The sequence below is a fragment of the Terrapene carolina genome, unplaced genomic scaffold, assembly GCF_002925995.2.
Source record: "Terrapene carolina triunguis isolate 2854851 unplaced genomic scaffold, T_m_triunguis-2.0 Scaffold113, whole genome shotgun sequence".
Lineage (NCBI taxonomy): Eukaryota > Metazoa > Chordata > Testudines > Emydidae > Terrapene > Terrapene triunguis.
This window is the reverse complement of record NW_020664464.1, coordinates 12,322,202-12,342,775: the sequence shown is the minus strand read 5'-3', so window position 1 is coordinate 12,342,775 and position 20,574 is coordinate 12,322,202. Positions and strand designations below refer to the sequence as shown.

The 20,574-nt window shown below is 45.0% G+C and overlaps 1 protein-coding gene across 1 annotated transcript in view; it reads left to right on the top strand.

The window, feature by feature from the left end:
* The first annotated feature begins 7,296 nt into the window (after positions 1-7,296).
* Positions 7,297-20,574, top strand: part of GDA (guanine deaminase) — a 54,763-nt gene continuing 41,485 nt past the window's right edge. The window contains exon 1 of the mRNA XM_026652439.2: positions 7,297-7,533. Coding sequence (XP_026508224.1) covers positions 7,411-7,533 — 123 coding nt within the window. The 5' untranslated portion in view covers positions 7,297-7,410. The remainder of the gene's footprint in view (positions 7,534-20,574) is intronic.

Here is a 20,574-nt window from a genome sequence, read left to right as displayed (position 1 = left end):
ATTTCAACATTTTGTCCATCAATGCCTCTTGCTGGAAAGTGTTTCAAGACAGTCACATTTCTAATCTCTTCCTTGCTTGATATAATTATTTTGTGAAACACTGATTTAACTAATTCTCTCAGCCCTTATTTTAGATTGTGCTTACCCTGGGCTGGAATGGCTGAGCTGCATACCCCACATTACACATTTCTATGCTTGCAAAAGGAACAGTGAAACCTAATAGTTTTCCAGGTGTGGCATGCCTTTCAAACAGGGCTTTTCATTTTGTAATCACAGTATTGGCTGATTTGTATGGTAAACAAAGGACTTCTGGATTCTTGGAGAAATAATCTATTAGAAGTAGACACTGTTGAAATATTTACCACTATCCATGGCTCCATGGCTAGTTGGCAGCCGGTATCAAGCGGAGTGCCCCAAGAGTCGGTTCTGGGGCTGGTTTTATTCAATATCTTCATAAATGATCTGGAGGATGGCGTGGATTGCACCGTCAGCAAGTTTGCAGATGACACTAAACTGGGAGGAGTGGTAGATACGATGGAGGGTAGGTATAGCATACAGAAGGACCTAGACAAATTAGAGGATTGGGCCAAAAGAAATCTGATGAGGTTCAACAAGGACAAGTGCAGAGTCCTGTACTTAGGATGGAAGAATCCCATGCACTGCTACAGACTAGGGACTGGGTGGCTAGGCAGCAGTTCTGCAGAAAATGACCTAGGGTTACAGTGGATGAGAAGCTGGCTATGAGTCAACAGTGTGCCCTTGTTGCCAAGAAGACTAACGGCATTTTGGGCTGTATAAGTAGGAGCATTGCCAGCAGATTGAGGGATGTGATCATTTCCCCTCTATTCGGCATTGGTGAGGCCTCATCTGGAGTACTGTGTCCAGTTTTGGGCCCCACACTACAAAAAGGATGTGGAAAAATTGGTAAGAGTCCAGCGGAGGGCAACAAAACTGATTAGGGGGCTGGAGCACATGACTTATGAGGAGACGCTGAGGGAACTGGGATTGTTTAGTCTGCAGAAGAGAAGAGGGTGGGGGGGGGGGGAGGTTGATAGCTGCTTTCAACTACCTGAAAGAGGGTTCCAAAGAGGATGGATCTAGACTGTTCTTAGTGGTGGCAGATGACAGAACAAGGAGTAATGGTCTCAAGTTGCAGTGGGGGAGGTTTAGGTTGGATATTAGGAAAAACTATTTCACTAAGAGGTGAAGCACTGGAATGGGTTACCTAGGGAGGCAGTGGAATCTCCTTCCTTAGAGGTTTTTAAGGCCTGGCTTGACAAAGCCCTGGCTGGGATGATTTAGTTGCTGTTGGTCCTGCTTTGAGCAGGGGGTTGGGCTAGATGACCTCCTGAGGTCTCTTCCAACCCTGGTATTCTATGATCCTGTGCAGAGCCGTCCCTTGGGGTAGGGCGAGTTGGGGCGACCGCCTGGGCCCTGCGCTTTGGGCGGCCCGGCACTTTGATAAAATCAGGACTGTCCCAATATTTAGCCCTTTGTCCCGTGACCCGACCGATGTATGATCGGGACGCCATTTGCCCCGATATTCAGGCAAGGAGGTGGGCGGGGAAGCGAGGCGGGCGGACGGTGAAGAAGAGAGCGGCAGTCGGACGGGGGGGCACACCGGACAGACAGTGAGGAGACTAGAGGGGAGGCGAGCGGCGGGCAGGTGGGTGAGGGGGCCAGCAGTAGGTGGGAGGGGGGTGAGGAGGCAAGCGGTGGGTAAGGAGGTAAGCGGCGGGCAGGTGCACCAGGCGGATGGCAAGGAGACTCGTGGGGAGGATGATGTGTCCCAGACCCCGCACCCCCCTAGGGACAGCCCTGATCCTGTGCCAAGGTAGATTAGGTGCCAGTGAGGTCATAATGGATCTTTGTTGTGCAACCTTTGTTCCTGACACATTTTGCATCTTTCTATCTATTGTTCTATGTTGAATCAATAAATGGTATGCGACTCATTCTTTTTGTTCTCTGAATGCCCTAATAATATTTGTCATTTATTTACTGCCTTCATCTTCCAAGCAGCACAAGAGCATTAGCTAGATCAATGACATTTTGTAACTTGCTAACTTTATTGGCCTAGCTGCATAATTATCAAAGCAAATCTTGTGTATGTTTTGTAATCAAACAAATATAAAAAGTTAACTTGTATAAAGGAATAATAATTAACGATTGTTCCTTGAAACCTGTACTCTGTAGAATTCCTTTGAACCTTCCATCCTCATTGAAGTGGTTGAGCAAATGCCATAGAACTTCTAGTACATTTTATCTAAATTGGAGAAAAAGACTCTCCAACTTCTCAGCTTTTCCAAAGTAGGGTAGGACTTACTACTGCTCAGGTTACTGATCAGTTACTATTCCGATCTACAGAGCAGCTCTCAAACATAGAAAGCAACTAATTAAATCCATGTGTTGTACAATAAAGGGAGCAAATTGCACTAAGTGAAATGAAAGATTGAAAAGTAGAAGCAACAGACAGGATCTATGACCACCTTCTAATGCTGCTGCAATCTCTCCTGCTGTTCCTAGAACTATTTTGACTTCATCTCCTATTGTTGCTCAGCATCAGAACTCAAATTCTAGCCCCACTGTTAAAATCTAGCAGAAGGATGCAGAGGGTTTAAAAAAATAAGAGCAAGAGAGACTGAAATGCTACTGAAAAATGATTGAGACTCTGAGATTTTATAGAGCAGTAGGCCAACCCCCCCCCCCCAAAATAAAAATAAAAAAAAAGTAGCATAATGTGAATGTGTGACAACACCAAAGGATTTTTAAGGCTAAGTAAATTATGTGACCAGGTTTTCTGGAAAGCAATCAAAACAAACAACACCTTCCCCCAGTGAATGGTTTGCAATGAGAGGTAAAAAAGGATTGCCTTCACTCTGGCTTATACATGAATTTAACCAAAAAAGGGTTTGTGCAACAAAAGTTGACATTGCTGAAGCAAACAGAAATACTTGCCAGCTAGCAATTTTCTACTTCCCCTGAGGAGGCCCAAGTTCCTAACTCAGAGGAACCCAAGTACTTGCCAAGACAACTTTCTTATAGTGTTACTGGGTGATTCATCCCAGCTGGCCCATCTCTGCTACTCTGACAACCCCAGCATTTAGCAGCTGTGATCATTCCTTTACTTAAAAAATAAAAAAGAAGAAAAAGTAGTCTGTTTACCTCTGCCAATCCCAGTAAGGAGTCTATGTACTCCATCACATTAGGGAAAGAGATACAATCTAGTTACATGTTACAACCTAACTTTTAAGTGCCCTGAAAATCACAGAAACAACACTGTGATGCACAAAGCCAAGTTAGACTATACAATGCACAGGGAGAGGCGCCTAGGAATGCAATCCACAAAAGCCAGAAGGCTAAGTGGGGAGCCACCTAAGCTATGCCAACAACAGGGGTGTGTGCTAAGCCTCACCCTTCTCTCACAGACAGGGACCTATCTCTGCTTAGCAATCCAGGAACAGTCAGATGACTTAGGTGCCTAAGCCATTTCTTGCAGGAACAAGTTATGTGCCTGCCTCACTCCATACAAAATGGGGTGATTGGGGTACCCACTTTATAACTTTTAGCTCAGTGGTTAGAGCACTCACTTGGGATGTGCAAGTGCAATTTCTCCCTCTGCCAGAGGAGGAGAAAGTATTTGTACAGGGGTCACCTTCCTCTCAGGAGAGTGCTCTAATCACTAAACTCTGGGACATTCTGATGTGGGGGCCTCCTCAGTGTCTCCTGTTGAAGTTCCATTGTGAATAAATAATGAAAGAGTGATTGGAGCAAGAATACTGGACCCAGGTCTTCCACGTGGGTACCCTAATCACTAGACTACAGAGTCATTCTCACTCTCTCTTTCTCTGGCCCAATGACTATTAAGTGAAACAGTCATTGGGTCACAAAGCAAAAAAATGACTCTACAGTCCAGAGCACCTATGTGCTCCCACAAAACAGAAATTCCATGATTCGATCAGCTCTAGTATAATATTCTTGACTTTTCTTGCAATGAGGTTTTGCTATTCCCTATGGCCTGTGTTCCCAACATTCTCACTAAAGCTCCACTAAACACACATCTGTATCCTTCCTTACTTAAACCTTTCCTTTGACTTAAATCAGAGGAGGGCCAGGCCCAGAGCATGTGGTGCCTTTGGTTGGTAACAAATCTCTGAGAGTTCATACTTTTCAGCGTGATGCACTCATGGAGTTCTTAAAGTGTTGCTCTCACCACTCCCACAACTTTGCAAAAATGTAAAGCCCTACAATAAAGAACCCCAGATATCTATTTTTTTATTATTTATAAAAAGTCCAACTTGTTACTTGATTTTGAAATCAAATTTCAGACTTTTTATGTCTACCCTGGATTCTTGTTAGAGTGCAGAGTCTCCAGGGGTTCCTAGCGATGACATCTGGGACAAGAAGAAGGAACCAGTGCAGACATCTGTTAATAGAGTATAATGGAATAAAATTCCCCTGAGCAATTATCCTTTCTACCTCCGTTGGATCTGTGTCTTTCCCTTTCCTTAAGGCCCTATTTCTTACCTTCTCCATGCCCCACATTCTTTTTCCCATCTCAAGGTGCTTTTCATCTTTCACACCCTATGAAGTTCTCCCTCACTTTTCTCTTTTCCCATAGACCCTCTCTATTTGGTCTAGACTCGACTGCTTTCTTCTTACAGTTCAGGCTGCCTGTTGGCATTTCTGTCTCTGGTCCTATATCCTGCACAATGAGGGATTCACACGCATGTACAGCATAGGACAGGGGTGGGCAAACTACAGCCTGCGGGCTGGATCCGGCCCGTGAGCCGTTTTAAGCTGGCCCACGAGCTGCACCACGCGGCTTGGCCCCGCTCCGGCGTGGGTGCTGGGTCGGGGGCTGCACCACGCAGCTCAGCTCCGCCCTGGCACTCTGGCCAGGGTGCAGGCTGGGGCCGCCCCACTCAGGCCGGGGCGCAGGGTCGGGGCCACATCATGCAGCTCCCAGAAGCTGCAGCATGGCCCCACTCTGGCTCCAATGGCCCCCTCCGGTGCTCCAATGGGAGCTGCAGGGGTGCTGCCTGTGGATGAGGCAATGTGCAGAGCTACCTGGCCACGCCTCCGCATAGGAGCCAGAGAAGGGACATGCCACTGCTTCCGGGAGCCGCTTGAAGTAAGCGCCGCTCGGAGCCTGCACCCCTGAGCCTCTCTCTATGTGCCAACCCCCTGCCCCAGCCCTGATCCCCCTCCCGCCCTCCGAACCCCTTGGTCCCAGCCCACAGCACCCTCCTACACCCCAAATTCCTCATCCCCAGCCCCACCCCAGAGCCCGCACTCCCTCCCCCACCCCAAACCCCAATTTTGTGAGCATTCATGGCCCGCCATACAATTTCTATTCCCTGATGTGGCCCTCAGGCCACAAAGTTTGACCATATTAAACAGATATAGCTCTTGAAACTTTGCAACTCCTTTTTTTAAATTAAAGCAATTTATTAAGGACAAAAACCAGTGTGTAACCAAGTTAACAAGGCCTATGACTGGCTATCATCTTGTACTTTGTGAATAGTATGTTTTAAAAAACTGAATTCTCTGTGACATAATATAAATACAATGATGTGATCTTTTTCTATAGATCCAAAGATCATTTTTTGTACATTGAAGAAAAAAGGAGGAAAAACACAACACTTTTCAGAATTAAAATAGCCACACGCTTTCTTTCTTATCTGATGGTGTCAGGTCACCATTGTACATGAGCACATTGGAGATGTGCCAAAGCAGAAGTGATTTGCTGTGGCTTCATTTTAGCAATATCTTGTTGGCTGAGTTGTGCTGATAAAGCAAAAGCAGGGTTGATATACAAATTCAGATCCTATTTTATTGGAACCCTTAAATAGATACTTTTGGGTTCCTGGGGGCTTAGAAACATCTTTGTCCTTCTCACCTCACCCCTGCCTGCACTCTGCCCTGAAGGTATCTTAGCAGCCCAGGATCTAGTCCACAGAAGGAGGGATTCATGGGGAGCAGCAGCGGCTCCTGGCACCAGCGCTCCAAGTGCGTGCCTTGGGCGGCAAGCCGCGGGGGGCGCCCTGCCGGTCCCTGCGAGGGCGGCAGTCAGGCAGCCTTTGGCGGCGTGCCTCCGGGAGGTCTGCCCGTCCCGTGGATTCGGCGGTGGGTACGCCGAAGCTGCGGGAACGGCGGACCTCCCGCAGGCACACCGCTGAAGGCAGCCTGCCTGCCGTGCTTGGGGTGGCAAAAAAGCTAGAGCCGCCCCTGATGGGGAGTCCAGAAGTTGGGATCATTTCAAGTTTTTCTTTTTAAATTATGAAAAATTCCCGTTGTGTGGGTACTTTGGAAAGAAATGAGTGTCTAGGAGGGGAGAGATTGGTAGCCTGGCAAACTGGGATAGCAGTAGAGTGACCAAATGTCCTGATATTATTGGGACCATCCCAACATTAGGGGTTTTGTCTTATATAGGCAACTATCCTTCCCCCCACCTCTCCCCAAGTGTCCTGATTTTTCACACTTGTTATTTGGTCACCCTCGATAGGAGCAGGGCCCGGAGGATTCAGGGGGCCTGGGGTCTTCGGCGGCGTGTCGGAAGGACCCCCCCGCCGCGGGTCTTCAGGGCACTTCGGCGGCTGGTCCGGAGCGGAAGGACGCCCCCGCCACCGAACTGCCGCCGAAGTCCCGGAGCGGAAGAAGCTCCGGGGGCCCGGGCGCCACGAGAGTTTTCCGGGGGCCCCGGAGCGAGTGAAGGACCCTGCTCCAGGGACCCCGAAAAACTCTCGTGGGGGCCCCTGCGGGGCCCGGGGCAAATTGCCCCACTTGCCCCCCCCCGAGCGGCCCTGGATAGGAGAGGGCAGTTCCATTTTATTTGCAGCCTAACGCTATCAGGCGTTGGGCTCCAGATCTATCCCCTCCCCTTCCTTTTTCGGTTGTTTCTGTTTTAAGACATGTAGCCAATGCAGTTCGCACAAGTGTTTTTCGCTGAGCGCTGACGGCTGACACCAGAGTAGCAGGAGCGCGTGTGTTTGGGGATGTGTTTGCAGCCCAACGGGTGGATCATTGCCAGGTCCCGCTCCTCCTAATCGCAAAATATGCTGCTCCCAGCCCAGGTGCTCAGCAAGTAAGCGGACTTTTGTTTTCTGCAGGCTGGAGCTCGGAAACCTGTAGCGTCCAAGGCTGACTCGGCAGCAACGGGGAGGAGAAAGCGCCTTCCAGCGCCAGTAACCACTCCCCAAAGGGAAAGTCATTAGGGGGTGGAGAGACAGCGCTAGGTGCAGGGGGAGCCGCTATTGGTACGCAGGGAATAGACAGCAGCCCCCTGAGTGCAGGAGGCAGCCAGGCAGAGCGAGCGACAGCCCGGAGCAGCAGCATCCCGCTCCTGCCCGAACCACGTCTCTCCCCGCTGCAACTCTGAGCGCCACCGGCCGCCTCCCTCCGGACACCGCCATGGACTGCCCGCAGAAGCCGCCCCTCGCTCACCTCTTCAAAGGGACCTTCGTGCACGCCACCCGCTCCTCGCCCATGGACGTGCTGCAAGGCCACCTGCTGGGCGTGGGCGACGACGGGAGAGTGAGTGGGAGGCGGGGGTGTGAAGGGCGTGGTGGTGGCGTGCGGGGGACGGGGGCTGGAATACCGGGGCACGTGTGGCAAGGGGGAGGGGCTGGAATATTGGGGTGCGGGGCAAGGACGTCTGTGTGTTCTGTTGGGGTGCCGGGCGCGGGCAGAGGTGCGTGTGTGGAGGGGTTAGGTAATATCGAGGTGTGTAGGGAGGGGTATTGCAGGAGAGGAGGCATGGCATACTGGGGTGCCTCTGTGGGGGTGTGCATAAGAGTGGGAGGATACAGTGTTGGGGTTTTGCATGTGGTACCATGTGGGGGTGAGATGGGTTTTCTGTAGCGTTGCATATGTGTGTTCTAGTGGGGGTATGTACATGTAAAGTTAACAGGTGTGTGGTTACTGTGGGCGCATGCATGCTGTGTTTTTGAGTGACTTTCTTTGCGATCTTACAATGAGGTTGTTAGCCGAGGAGGGCATGAAGCAGAGTGGCCTGACGCGCTGTCAAAAAGCAGACATAAATGATGTGGATGAATTTTTGGCATATCTTTGCTTTTCTTTAGGAAGATTTGAAATGCTGTGGTATATTCATTTTTAGCTATACAGATGCCTCCCAAAGTATTCAATTGCTCTCACGTGTGGCTTGAAATTGTAATTTGAGTCAATGTTCTGCAAAGGGTAGGGGGAAAAGTGTTCCAGACTCATTTTTGCTGGAAGTGGTTGAAATCGTTTAAGGAAACAAGATAAATTGGGGGAAGCAATAGAAGCAAATATTTTATGATCGGTAGGAGTTAGCTATAGGTAACTGGTAATTCAAAGAGTTAGCTTCATAGACAGGATAAACCACTTGGCATCTTTGGAGGAACCTGTCCATGATGTATAGATTACTTTGTTTTCAAAACAGCAGTTAATTTGGACCATAAATGTTTCCTCCAGTTCTTAATTTTCCATTCTCAGTAAAAATAAAATTCAGACTATATCTTTTTAAATTATTTCTATAAGAATAGCACAATTCTTTGCGTAGTGATGAATAGTCTCACTAGACATTTTCTCTTGTCAGAAGCAAAAAATGTATATACAGAGTAATAATTGACTGATGACTACAGAGCTTTGAAAATAGAAAGTACTCTATGAAATAAGAATTATTAATATAACTCACGGATTACTGATTCAGTGATGTGAGCCAATTAAAAAAAAAAGAAAATTACTCTTATTAATTGTGCAAGATCAAATATAATGGGGAAACTATGTTATTGCCCTAAGAATATTAAATCTAGACCTCAATCCTACAATGATCTCTGCACAGGTAGATCCTTGAGCCTTGTGGAATCCCACTGACTTCAATGGAGCTTCATGTGTAGATAAATTATAGAAAGATCATTTTCATCACCATGTCTCCTCTTTGTTATAAGGAGGAATACAGCAATTTATGTCTGGCTTGCATAAAATTTGACAGGCATGACTAGCAGACTGAACTTTTTATAAAACCCACTGCTATGGGTACCCGCATGGCCCCACAGTATGCCAACATTTTTATGGATGACTTAGAACAACGCTTCCTTAGCTCTCGTCCCCTAACGCCCCTACTTTACTTGCGCTACATTGATGACATCTTCATCATCTGGACCCATGGAAAAGAAGCCCTTGAGGAATTCCACCATGATTTCAATAATTTCCATCCCACCATCAACTTCAGCCTAGATCAATCCACACAAGCGGTCCATTTCCTGGACACTACTGTGCTAATAAGCGATGGTCACATAAATACCACCCTGTACCGGAAACCTACTGACCGCTACACTTACCTACATGCCTCCAGCTTCCATCCAGGACACACCACACGATCCATTGTCTACAGCCAAGCTCTAAGATATAACCGCATTTGCTCCAATCCCTCAGATAGAGACAAGCACCTACAAGATCTCTATCAAGCATTCTTAAAACTACAATACCCACCTGCTGAAGTGAAAAAACAGATTGACAGAGCCAGACGAGTACCCAGAAGTCACCTCCTACAAGACAGGCCCAAGAAAGAAAATAACAGAACACCACTAGCTGTCACCTTCAGCCCCCAACTAAAACCTCTCCAGCGCATCATTAGAGATCTACAACCTATCCTGAAAGATGATCCTTTACTCTCACAGATCTTGGGAGACAGACCTGTCCTTGCTTACAGACAACCCCCCAACCTAAAGCAAATACTCACCAGCAACCACACATCACTGAACAAAAACACTGACCCAGGAACCTATCCTTGTAACAAAGCCCGATGCCAACTCTGTCCACATATCTATTCAAGTGACATCATCATAGGGCCTAATCACATCAGCCATACCATCAGGGGCTCGTTCACCTGCACATCTACCAATGTGATATGTGCCAGCAATGCCCCTCTGCCATGTACATTGGCCAAACCGGACAGTCTCTACGCAAAAGAATTAATGGACACAAATCTGACAGGAATCATAATACTCAAAAACCAGTGGGAGAACACTTTAACCTGTCTGGCCATTCAATGACAGACCTGCGGGTGGCTATCTTACGACAGAAAAACTTCAAAAACAGACTCCAACGAGAGAACAAATGGATATAAACTGGCCGTCGGGAAGTTTAGGCTTGAAATTAGACGACGGTTTCTAACCGTCAGAGGGGTGAAGTTCTGGAACAGCCTTCCGAGGGAAACAGTGGGGGCGAAAGACCTCTCTGGCTTTAAGATTAAGCTTGATAAGTTTATGGAGGGGATGGTTTGATAGGATAACGTGATTTTAGTCAATAGGTCAATAACGTGCCATCGCAGGTAATTAGTATCAATGGTCAATGCGGGTCTGGCTGGAGAATCTTGCCCACATGCTCGGGGTTCTGCTGATCGCCATATTTGGGGTCGGGAAGGAATTTTCCTCCAGGGTAGATTGGCAGAGGCCCTGGAGGTTTTTCGCCTTCTTCCGCAGCATGGGGCAGGGGTCGCTTGCTGGAGGATTCTCTGCGACTTGAAGTCTTTAAATCATGATTTGGGGAGTTCAACAGCTGAGTCAAGGGAGAGAATTATTCCAGGAGTGGGTGGGTCAGCTTTTGTGGCCTGCATCATGCGGGAGGTCAGACTAGATGATCATAATGGTCCCTTCTGACCTTAAAGTCTATGAGTCTATGAGACTGCTGAGCTGGAATTGCTATGCAAACTAGACACAATCAACTCAGGATTGAATAAGGACTGGGAATGGCTGAGCCATTACAAACATTGAATCTATCTCCCCTTGTAAGTATTCTCACACTTCTTATCAAACTGTCTGTACTGAGCTATCTTGATTATCACTTCAAAAGTTTTTTTTTTCTCTTACTTAATTGGCCTCTCAGAGTTGGTAAGACAACTCCCACCTGTTCATGCTCTCTGTATGTGTGTATATATATCTCCTCAATATATGTTTCACTCTATATGCATCCGAAGAAGTGGGCTGTAGCCCACGAAAGCTTATGCTCTAATAAATTTGTTAGTCTCTAAGGTGCCACAAGTACTCCTGTTCTTTTTGCGAATACAGACTAACACGGCTGCTACTCTGAAACCAGATTGAATTTTGGAGCCCTTAAAAACACTCTCTCCTCCCGCCCCCTCCCCCTCTTCTTATTCTCACCATGGCCTGAATTTTGCACTTTGATCTGACTGGGTTTCCATCAAATGCAGATTTGATTGCAGGATTAGGACCTAACTTCCTCTTTCAGGGGCCATTGTAGGAGCCTTCTTATGGCTCATTAAGGCTTGGTGTAAAACCCACTGAAGTCAATGGAAAGACTCTTCTTAACTTCGAAGGGCTCTGGCTAAAAAGTTAAATTTCTATACAGCTGAATGGCTGCCAACTAAAGACAATATAGTTGAGTGAGTGGTTAAAGAGTTTGCTTAATATATTTCAAAGTTAATGAGTTCAGTACTTTAAACTTCTACGGTTATATTTTATTATTGCAGTGTCTGCTGAATCACTGTATTTTCCCCACACATAGTGCCTGATTCTGTAGTTTTAATTCATGCAGAGCTCCCATTAGAATCAGTGGGAATTTGATTGTGTAAAGACTGCAAGATTAGAAACTTGATTAGCCTTATCATTCAAATATATTCTATATATTTGGAAAATATTTCAATACTTTTGTGGAAGAATTAAAATAGAAGACTCTAAAATGGGATCGTTCAGACTCACAGAGCACATCAGGGGTTGTGTGTAGGAATCTCACAGAGGTCACTGCAGGAAGAAGTGAGCCCTGGGGAAGAGATGAGAAGGAGAAGCTGGAAGTCATGTGACCCATGGGAAGCAGACGAGACTCCCATGCAGAAGGGGAGGCTTGGAAGGCAGTAGAAAGATGATGAGGAGAAGGTTACAAAGGGGTGGTGAGAGTGGGGGCTTGGGCTGAGCAAGGTGGAAGCAGGAGGGCAGGCACGAGTGGAGCTGGGTAGGGTCTTAGAGGGGAGGAGAAGTCTGACCCAGATGCAGGAAGCAGAAGGACGACAGTGGAGACTCTGAAGAAGTGAGTGATATGAACAGAACCGCAGAGGAGAAAGGTGATTTTAGCAGCAGCACTTTGGCTGAGCCAAGTGGGAGCACATCTCAGCTGGGCCAGAGAGGAGGCAGTTGCAGGAGTCAAGAGGAGAGATGACTTAAGAAGGGAGTAGAATTTAGTTAGCATGTGGGGAAGGGATGAAAAAACAGAGTATTCAATGGCAGCTTGGGTGTGGGCTTCATGGAGGTTGCATGCTGGGGAGATCCAGGACAGAGAGGCAGAGAAGGAGGGGATCAAGGCAGCAGGAATTGATGGTAATGAATCTTCTTTTCCTTTGCATCCAGTTGGCCTGGGTATGGTGGGAAGGGGAATTCCCTGAGGCCTGTAAAGCTCTTTGAGATCTTTAGCTGGGTGGTGCTCTAGGAGGGCAGGGCATTTTGGTTCTGGGATAGAGAGTAAGTTCCTGCCCCTCCCACTCCCTACTGCAACAAACAATTCTGGTGGCTCCTAAGCAATCACAAACTTTAGCCTGAAGGGTTGTGGCACTGCACATGCAATCAGTCCCAAAATTTCCAGGGATGTTCAAGGCACCAATAGACAGAACCCTAATGATTTGGGTGAAAATCAGAAAACCATAAAAGATTGATTTCCATTGGTGAGAGAGGAAAATCAGGCCCACAGAGTGCCCCTTTGATGCTGAGCAAAGGTAATATCTGTGGTGCCTCTGCTGCGGCCTACACATATTGCAGGCAGCTGCTTAAGATGCTGCTTTCCCTCTTTGGGTGTACAGCTCAGCCTCCATAAGCAGCGAAGTGTGCAACCCTCTAGAATGACTCCTTTGCATCAATGGGGGACACACCTAGCTTCGCCAGTGACATTGCACACTCAGAGGGTGGTGGCTGGGTGGTTTGGGTCACAGCCAGGGTCCTAATCTTCCTACATCCAGTCAATGCCCAGAAGTCAATGTTAGGGGAGGAGACAGTACATCTTTTTTAGCCATGTCATTGCTGAAAACACTCCTCTCCCTGGAGGTATTAGCCTATCTGTCCCTGTTCTATGCAAGCGTAATGCTTCAGCTACTGCCATGCAGGCACTATAGCTCATTCCATCCTTGCACACTTCTAAGAGCCATAACTAAGCCCCAGAGCTGCGAGATCAGGCACACAAAAAGCACTCAAGCTCTGGAAACTCCACCGCTAAGGTTACTCCAGCAACATTAACTCATTTGTATTACATACTCTGTGTATTTTAAAAGTTGTTAATAGTAAAAGTAATACATTAAGGTTTATAGTTAAGACTACTTCATCTATATAGCTGACTTTAGCATAGCTAGAGCAACCTTAATTTGTAATTTCTTAACCTTTGAATGTTTAGACTGACAACCTTCATATTTCAGTAAACATTCTTTTGCATTTAAGTTCCTATGGTTTATTAAAAATAATAAAAAGTGGAACATAATTGGCTTGTGCAGTTCACAGACATTTCTGCCTTCACCAGACGATCTTGTGAGTGCCGTTTTCTGCTATTTGTCTTGCGTAGCATACAAACTCTGCTGGTTTGACCATCTCAGTTTATCAGTTTGTTGAGCCAGCAAATGTTTTTCTAACCAGTTGCTCATTTAACAAGCTAGGCAAAGATGTGTAGTATGTTGATCTTTAAGTGGGCAGCTAACAATTTAATGGAATGTAATACTGTGCATGCTCAGTTGTACATTTTCAAATGTGTATTGCAATTAAACAGGATAGTATGGGGTTTTATGATGGTTTTATTAGCATGAATTTAGAATGACTTTGCAGTAGTTATACAAGTCATCTAAAACAACTGCCAAAAAATCCACTTCTTTCTTACCATACCATCATATATTCTGTTTATTCCATATTTTACAGAGGTTTTAGAGTTGTTTTTTTAATGGTCTTAATTTTTTCATCTCCTTGCCCTCAGAGACTTTAAGGTCAGAAGGGATCATCATGATCCTCTAGTCTGACCTCCTGCACATTGTAAGCCACAGAACCTAGTCCATCTACTTCTGTAATAGACTCCTAACCTCTGGCTGAGTTACTGAAATCCTCAAATCCTGATTTAAAGACTTCAAGGTACAGAGAATCCACCATTTACACGAGTTTAAACCTGCAAGTGACCCATGCTGCAGAGGAAGGCGAAAACCTCCCAGAGTCTCTGCCAATCTGACCCATGGAAAATTCCTTCCTGATCCCAAGTATGGTGATCAGTGAGACCTTGATTTTTCTCACTATCATTAGTATAATTGTACAGATGGTTGAAGGCAGGGCCGGCTCTAGGATTTTTGCCGCCCAAAGCAAAAACAATTTTGGTCCCCCCCCGTTTTTTAATTACCTCACCCCCGGCCTCGCCTCAACTCCGCCCCTTCCCCAAATCCCCAGCCCTGCCTCCTCCCCCCAGGCTCTCAAGCCTAGGAGGGAGGGAGGGGGAGAAGCGGCGCCCGCGCCACGGCCACTCGGAGTCTCCCCCTCCCTCCCAGGCTCTCAAGCCTGGAGGGAGGGGGAGTAGCGGCGCACGAATCAGCTGTTTCCCACGCCGTGGCATGCGAGCGGCAGCAGCAGCGGAGGTGAGCTAGGGCGGCCGGGGCACATTTTTAGGGGCGGCATTCTGGCGCCGGCCATGCCGCCCCTAAAAATGTGCCGCCCCAAGCACCAGCTTGTTTTGCTGGTGCCTAGAGCCGGCCCTGGTTGAAGGCAAGAAAAATTATCACTTAAAATTTAAGATATTAAAAATAGTTTTTATATTTTGCTCTACAATTTTTTCTAATGTTGTAATTTTAAAGTCTGATAATCTCATAATCCGATAAAGATAGAAGCATGAGAAAGGATGGAGTCTCAAGACCAAATACTAGCCCTGATGTTTTGCGAGATAATAGAATTTATGTATGCACTGGACCAGGACTGAATATTATCCATATTAAGCCTTGGGCCAGTGAAGTTTTGTGGAAAAATTCACATTTGGAAGAAAGAAGGAAACAATTTTATGGGCTTTTAACAAAACAAAACATAGTTGTCTGTTTTGGTTTTTAAAAGCCTCCTGGGAAAGACAGATAAACAAGCAAAGTGCCAGTGACATATTTAAAGGTACAAGTTCAATAGAGAATGCATGGTGATAAGGTATGGTATAAAGTTTTTAGTGGCATGAGTTTGGGATAGCTGCATTGCTCAGAAAGATGGGTTACTCACTAGTAACCATTGTTGTTCAAGAGTCAACTTAGTGTGTTCATACTTGTGGATGTGGCTTACACTCACAAAGTGTGGATAATTTTTTTAAAAAGTGCCTTCTGTAATCTCTCTTCCTCTATTTCCTTTCTCCACACCATTATATTTTTATTAAAATTTCAACTATTCATATTTCCCATTAATAAAAATGATAGAAAATCTAACCATTTTTCTACAGCCAAGAGAGAAAGAAGGCCCAAATCTGCTTCCACTGAGGTTAATGAGAGTTTAGGCATTAAATTCAAGGGAATCTGTATTATGCCCAGAAAGAGAAATATCCAAAACAAACCATACTTACATTGATAATATATAAAAATCCAAGATGGGAAAAGTCCAGCCATATAAAGATGGGCTAATGACATTTGGTGCAAAGTGCATCTGCCAAGATGAAGCTTATTTAGCCTGGTTGAGGTAAAACAGATTCTGTAAATATCACCATAAATTGATAGTAATTTAATTAAACCATTAGATGTGAACTTGCCTCGGTTGAATAACCATGTGATCTTATTGCTGTTGACCTTTTCCCCATCCCACCTCTTCTGTACGTTATACTGGTGTGTCCCTTTCTGTCTAAAGTTAGGCTTCAATCTTGCAAAGACTTACACACATGTTTAACTTTAAGTATGTGAATTGTCCTAATTGACTTCTGTGGGATTCAAATCTTTGCAGGATTGGGACCTCAGATTTGCAACCTCATCCATGAAGTGCCAAGCCTGGTTTTGGTTGCTATATAAATAATAAATAAATAAATAAAAATACTAATGACCATACTGAAATGCGTTGGAACGTGACTGCAAACTTCAGACTAGTTATGAGCTGAAATAAATCATGTTTAAATTCATCTCTCATTGGTGACGTAGCTTATTTAGAAAGGTTTATTCTCTAAGGAGGAAAAAAAGATACATAAATGACTTACCACCTCTATTCAGCAGTGGAGAGTCAGTTACTACTGTACTTCAGTATAATCAAATGGAAGTTTGGGCTTGTTTCTATTCTGATTTGTATTTACATATGAAGTAGTAGGTAGTGAAAAAGGTAGGAGTGTGCGATTTCAACTTATTGCTCCCATGAAATAAGAGCCGCACCTATAAACAAACCTGTAAAGCAATTTTCTCTCTAAGTTTCCCACACTGCAAAAGTTGGGTCCCAAATGCTTTAGGCTACCAGGAATTATGGGTGAGTGATTGATGTGGAAAACTTCAATTCTATTTTGAATTATACAGAATTGTATTAACTCATTCTACGTTTTTAATAACTTCAGAAAGACAAAAGGTACTCATGAGTACTGGCAATCTCTTCTTGGTACCGATCAGAAGTACCATTGGTATCTAGGTTAATCTGAAAATTCCATTTCTTTCTATTACAGTGCACTAGATTGAAACTGGGCACCAGTCCCCATTTAGCATTCTATCATTGGTACAACCAATCCACCCTGGCCATATGGGAGAACTAGTTCCAGATCATGTAACTGTACTTGGGTGGGAAAAAGGATTTTATCTGATTCCTTTGAAAATAACAGTTTGAATTAATTTCCATGGTGCATTCACCTATTTGAACTGTTAGGAAGTAATTAAAAAATTCTCTTGCATCATAAAGTCCCTGGTTGATCTCTAGTTCTTTCGCAGACACAGAGGCCCTGATTTTCCAGTGTAATTGATTGCACCAGTGCAAGAAGAGTGCAGTACATGACCATTTTGATATGGCAGCATTTTGCATCCACTTTCTATTGATGTCAATGACTGCACATGCAATGACTGCAGAATAATGAAAAATATGACCCAGCGACCATTATTAATTAGGTGTCAGTTGCTATACACAGGCACATAAAACTCAAAAACAAAGATACTTGATGGCTGTGTAGGTGATGCCTTGTGGGGAACCTACGTTTGTATGAACAGCATGAGTCCACGTTTATGAATGTTCATTGACCTAGGTAGATTTTCAGGGGAAGTACTAGAACCCACCCTTACTCTGCTTTAATTTCATTCATGGTTCTAGACTAACCTTTCACACAGCCCTATGTTATTGCCTAATTTTTCTGTCTTTAGGGACTGTATATTTCTGCTAAGATGAATTCTACTTGACTGATTACAGTAAAGCTTTCTGTTGTTCCAGAACTGAATCATTTCAAAACATCTTGAGTAATGGTTTGCTATGAATAAAATACCCACTCCCATTCCATGGCAACAAGTCTGTTTCCAGCATTTGCCATCTGGTAGTTCATGTTTGTCTCTTACTTACTTTGTTCAGCAGCTAGCATTAGTCATTCCCCATCCATTTTTACTTCAGTATCTCTGTGACATTTTCTTTATTGCTCATCAGAAATTTCAATAGGTCTGGACTATAAAACACCTGCAGGTGTCCAACTGATTGAACTGGCTGAACACACCAAACATGCTTTCAAAAAAGAGAGAGAGAGATGTTGCCTTATCTGAAGTGTCAATGGATTATTACACTTTTCTGATTGTTGTTAAATATTTATTTTATTGTAGTGTCCTAAGGTTCCAGAGGAACTTAGTGAAAAATCTGCAATCACACACTATTCAAAAATACGCAAGATTCTGAAAAAAAAAAAATCAGCTTTTTCAATTAAAATCTTAGTTATCGTTTAAAAATTCTTAGATTTTCTCCAGGGAGACCCTTATTTATATCTTTTCATTAAATAAAACTAACTTATAACCACCACGTATCCAGGTACCTATCTGGTCCATGTTAAACCATGGGTGGGTTTTTTGCTGTTTTGTTGTCCTTGTCCTCCCTTTCCCTGCTCCATCTTATTGTGTGTTTACATCGGTTATTAAATCTTGTCTAAGGACTGATCAATGTACAGTTTTTGTACCACTATAACTATATACGTTTAGAAATTAGAATAGTTAATATTGTACAGCCCCCTAGGGTTGATGCAATTATGCCCGTATAAAGTTGCTTTAGCATTATATCTTATTCCCTTATATTTATGTTAGGCAATTCTTTTGACCCTTATGTTGCTGGATACTGTAAATTTGAGTTCCAGTAAGGCCACCATAGAGCTGCCTCTTCTTTCATATGGCATTTGAAAAGCAATGGGCTGGGATTATAATTGTATTTTAAGATTTGAAAGCCATTCTAATGCTTTTGGGGTAGCTAGGTGAATCCCCTTTGTACCACCACTGTAAGTGTGAATAAGGCAGTTGTCTGTGATGTGTTGCACGGTTTGTATTTCACCACAGTTACAATTTGGTGGTTCTTGGATTTTGTATTTGTGGAAGAAATACCTACACCTTCCATGCATTGTCTGAATGCAGTTGAGTGCAGGCCCCTTCCTACAGGGAAGGCAGAATCAACGAGAATGGTGGGGAAGCTGCTGCACCAAACTGGTGCGCAGTACTCCACTGGTGACAAAACAAGAGCTTGTACTGACATTCGAAGTGTGCATGCTGTTGACAATAGGGGGTGCTACTACCCCTGAAATGGATCTTTACTGGCTCCCGGTGGAGCAGATTACTGTCATACCAGTGAAAAAGGTCCACAGTAATTATCTTCAATACACAGCATTTTATTGAGAAGAAATTACACAAGCGGTAAAGGGTTATATTAAGTACATAACTCCTATGTTAGACATTAAGAGCTATACATTCCTCCTAACGAGTCTCTCTTTCACAAACACACAGAACCAGGCCCTGTGCTAGCCTGACACAGTTCCTGCTTGGCAAGCAGAGAAGGTGGTTACCAATTTCATAGATGGCTTCTTCCTTCCTGGTCTGTTCTTCTCAGCCCTCTGGTCTGTCTCAGATTCCCTTGAGGCAAGGCCTTGGTTGCCTTGAGACCCCTCTGGTTCACAGTCCTAGTCGAGCCCACGGAGCAGAGTTTTGGCTACTCTGTCTGGCAGTGTTGCTTCTTCAACCGTCAATTAAGGAATCCCAACCACATTAATTTACTTTGCTTGATTCTTATACTCTTTTTCCTCAAAGGAGTCACATGTCTTAAAAGCATGCCCAGTGGGTGTATTGTTACTAATTTTACCTAATTAGTGTTTTAGAAAGGGCTGGGGAGGGTGGTACCAAACGAAGCTCACCCCACGTTTACTCACTTATCAGTCATTCACTCTGGTTCTTTATAAGGTCATTACAACCAGGTCGACCTGTGCTCCATGCTGGAACTTTATGCATGTGACTTTATGCATGTGATATTTACTTATGCATGGGCCCATATTTGCTGACCAATAGGTTCAATATTGATCATACATGCAGACTTTGCTAGTTCTTTATCAAATATGCTTCTGCCTAAAGGGAACCTGCTCCCAGGATCCTCTGCAGCCATTCACCCATGTTTAAGTCATGCTCACACCATTCATTCAGTATGGCCACACTAATTTAGCACCATCCCACACAGGCATCACATCCCCAGGATGTGTCAGCAAGCTTCTGAATGATGTTAACCCTTCTTTTTGGTGGTGTCAAGGTATTGGCAATAGCTTGGCATCCGATCGAGGGTAACTCCAAGGTACCATGGATTGTGGTCATGCAATAAAGGCAGACCACAAAAGTCCACTTTCAGTGTCACTTTGGCCTCGTGGCTGTTCAAGTGGAAGGCAGAGATGAGTGTTTTCAAAGGGTTTCAGTTGCCAAGCTTTGAAATACGTCTCAAGCATCTGGAAGTCATTTTTCGTAACCTTTTCTGCGGCCTTCAGAGAGGATGCTTGCGTTGCTAGCACAATATCATCTGCATAGATGAATTTACAGGATGATATGACTGCAGTGTTGCTGATATAGAGATTGAACAGTGCAGGTGCTAAAACGGATCCATAGAGCCAGGGCCGGCTCCAGGTTTTTTGCCGCCCCAAGCAAAAAAAAAAGGGGGGGGGGGAGGCGGAGTGCCGCCACCGAAGCAAAAATAAAAAAAAAGGGCCCGGAGTGCCGCCCCTTGAAAAGGGCCGCTCCAAGCACATGCTTGGAATGCTGGTGCCTAGAGCTGGCCCTGCATAGAGCTGTAAGCTGAGAAACCCACAACTACTAGCAGAATTGTTGTACACCAGCTGTCATGAAGTGTGAAGGTGGATGCTGGAACTATGCCAATCACATAGGGTATGTCTACACTACGAAATTAGATCAAATTTATAGAAGCCGGTTTTATAGATATCGGTTTTATACAGTCGATTGTGTGTGTCCCCATATAAAATGCTCTAAGTGCATTAAGTCGGCGGACCGTGTCCACAGTACCGAGGCTAGCGTCGACTTCCGGAGCGTTGCACTGTGGGTAGCTATCCCACAGTTCCCACAGTCTCCGCCGCCCATTGGAATTCTGGGTTGAGATCCCAATGCCTGATCATGCAAAACAGTGTCACGGTGGGTTCTGG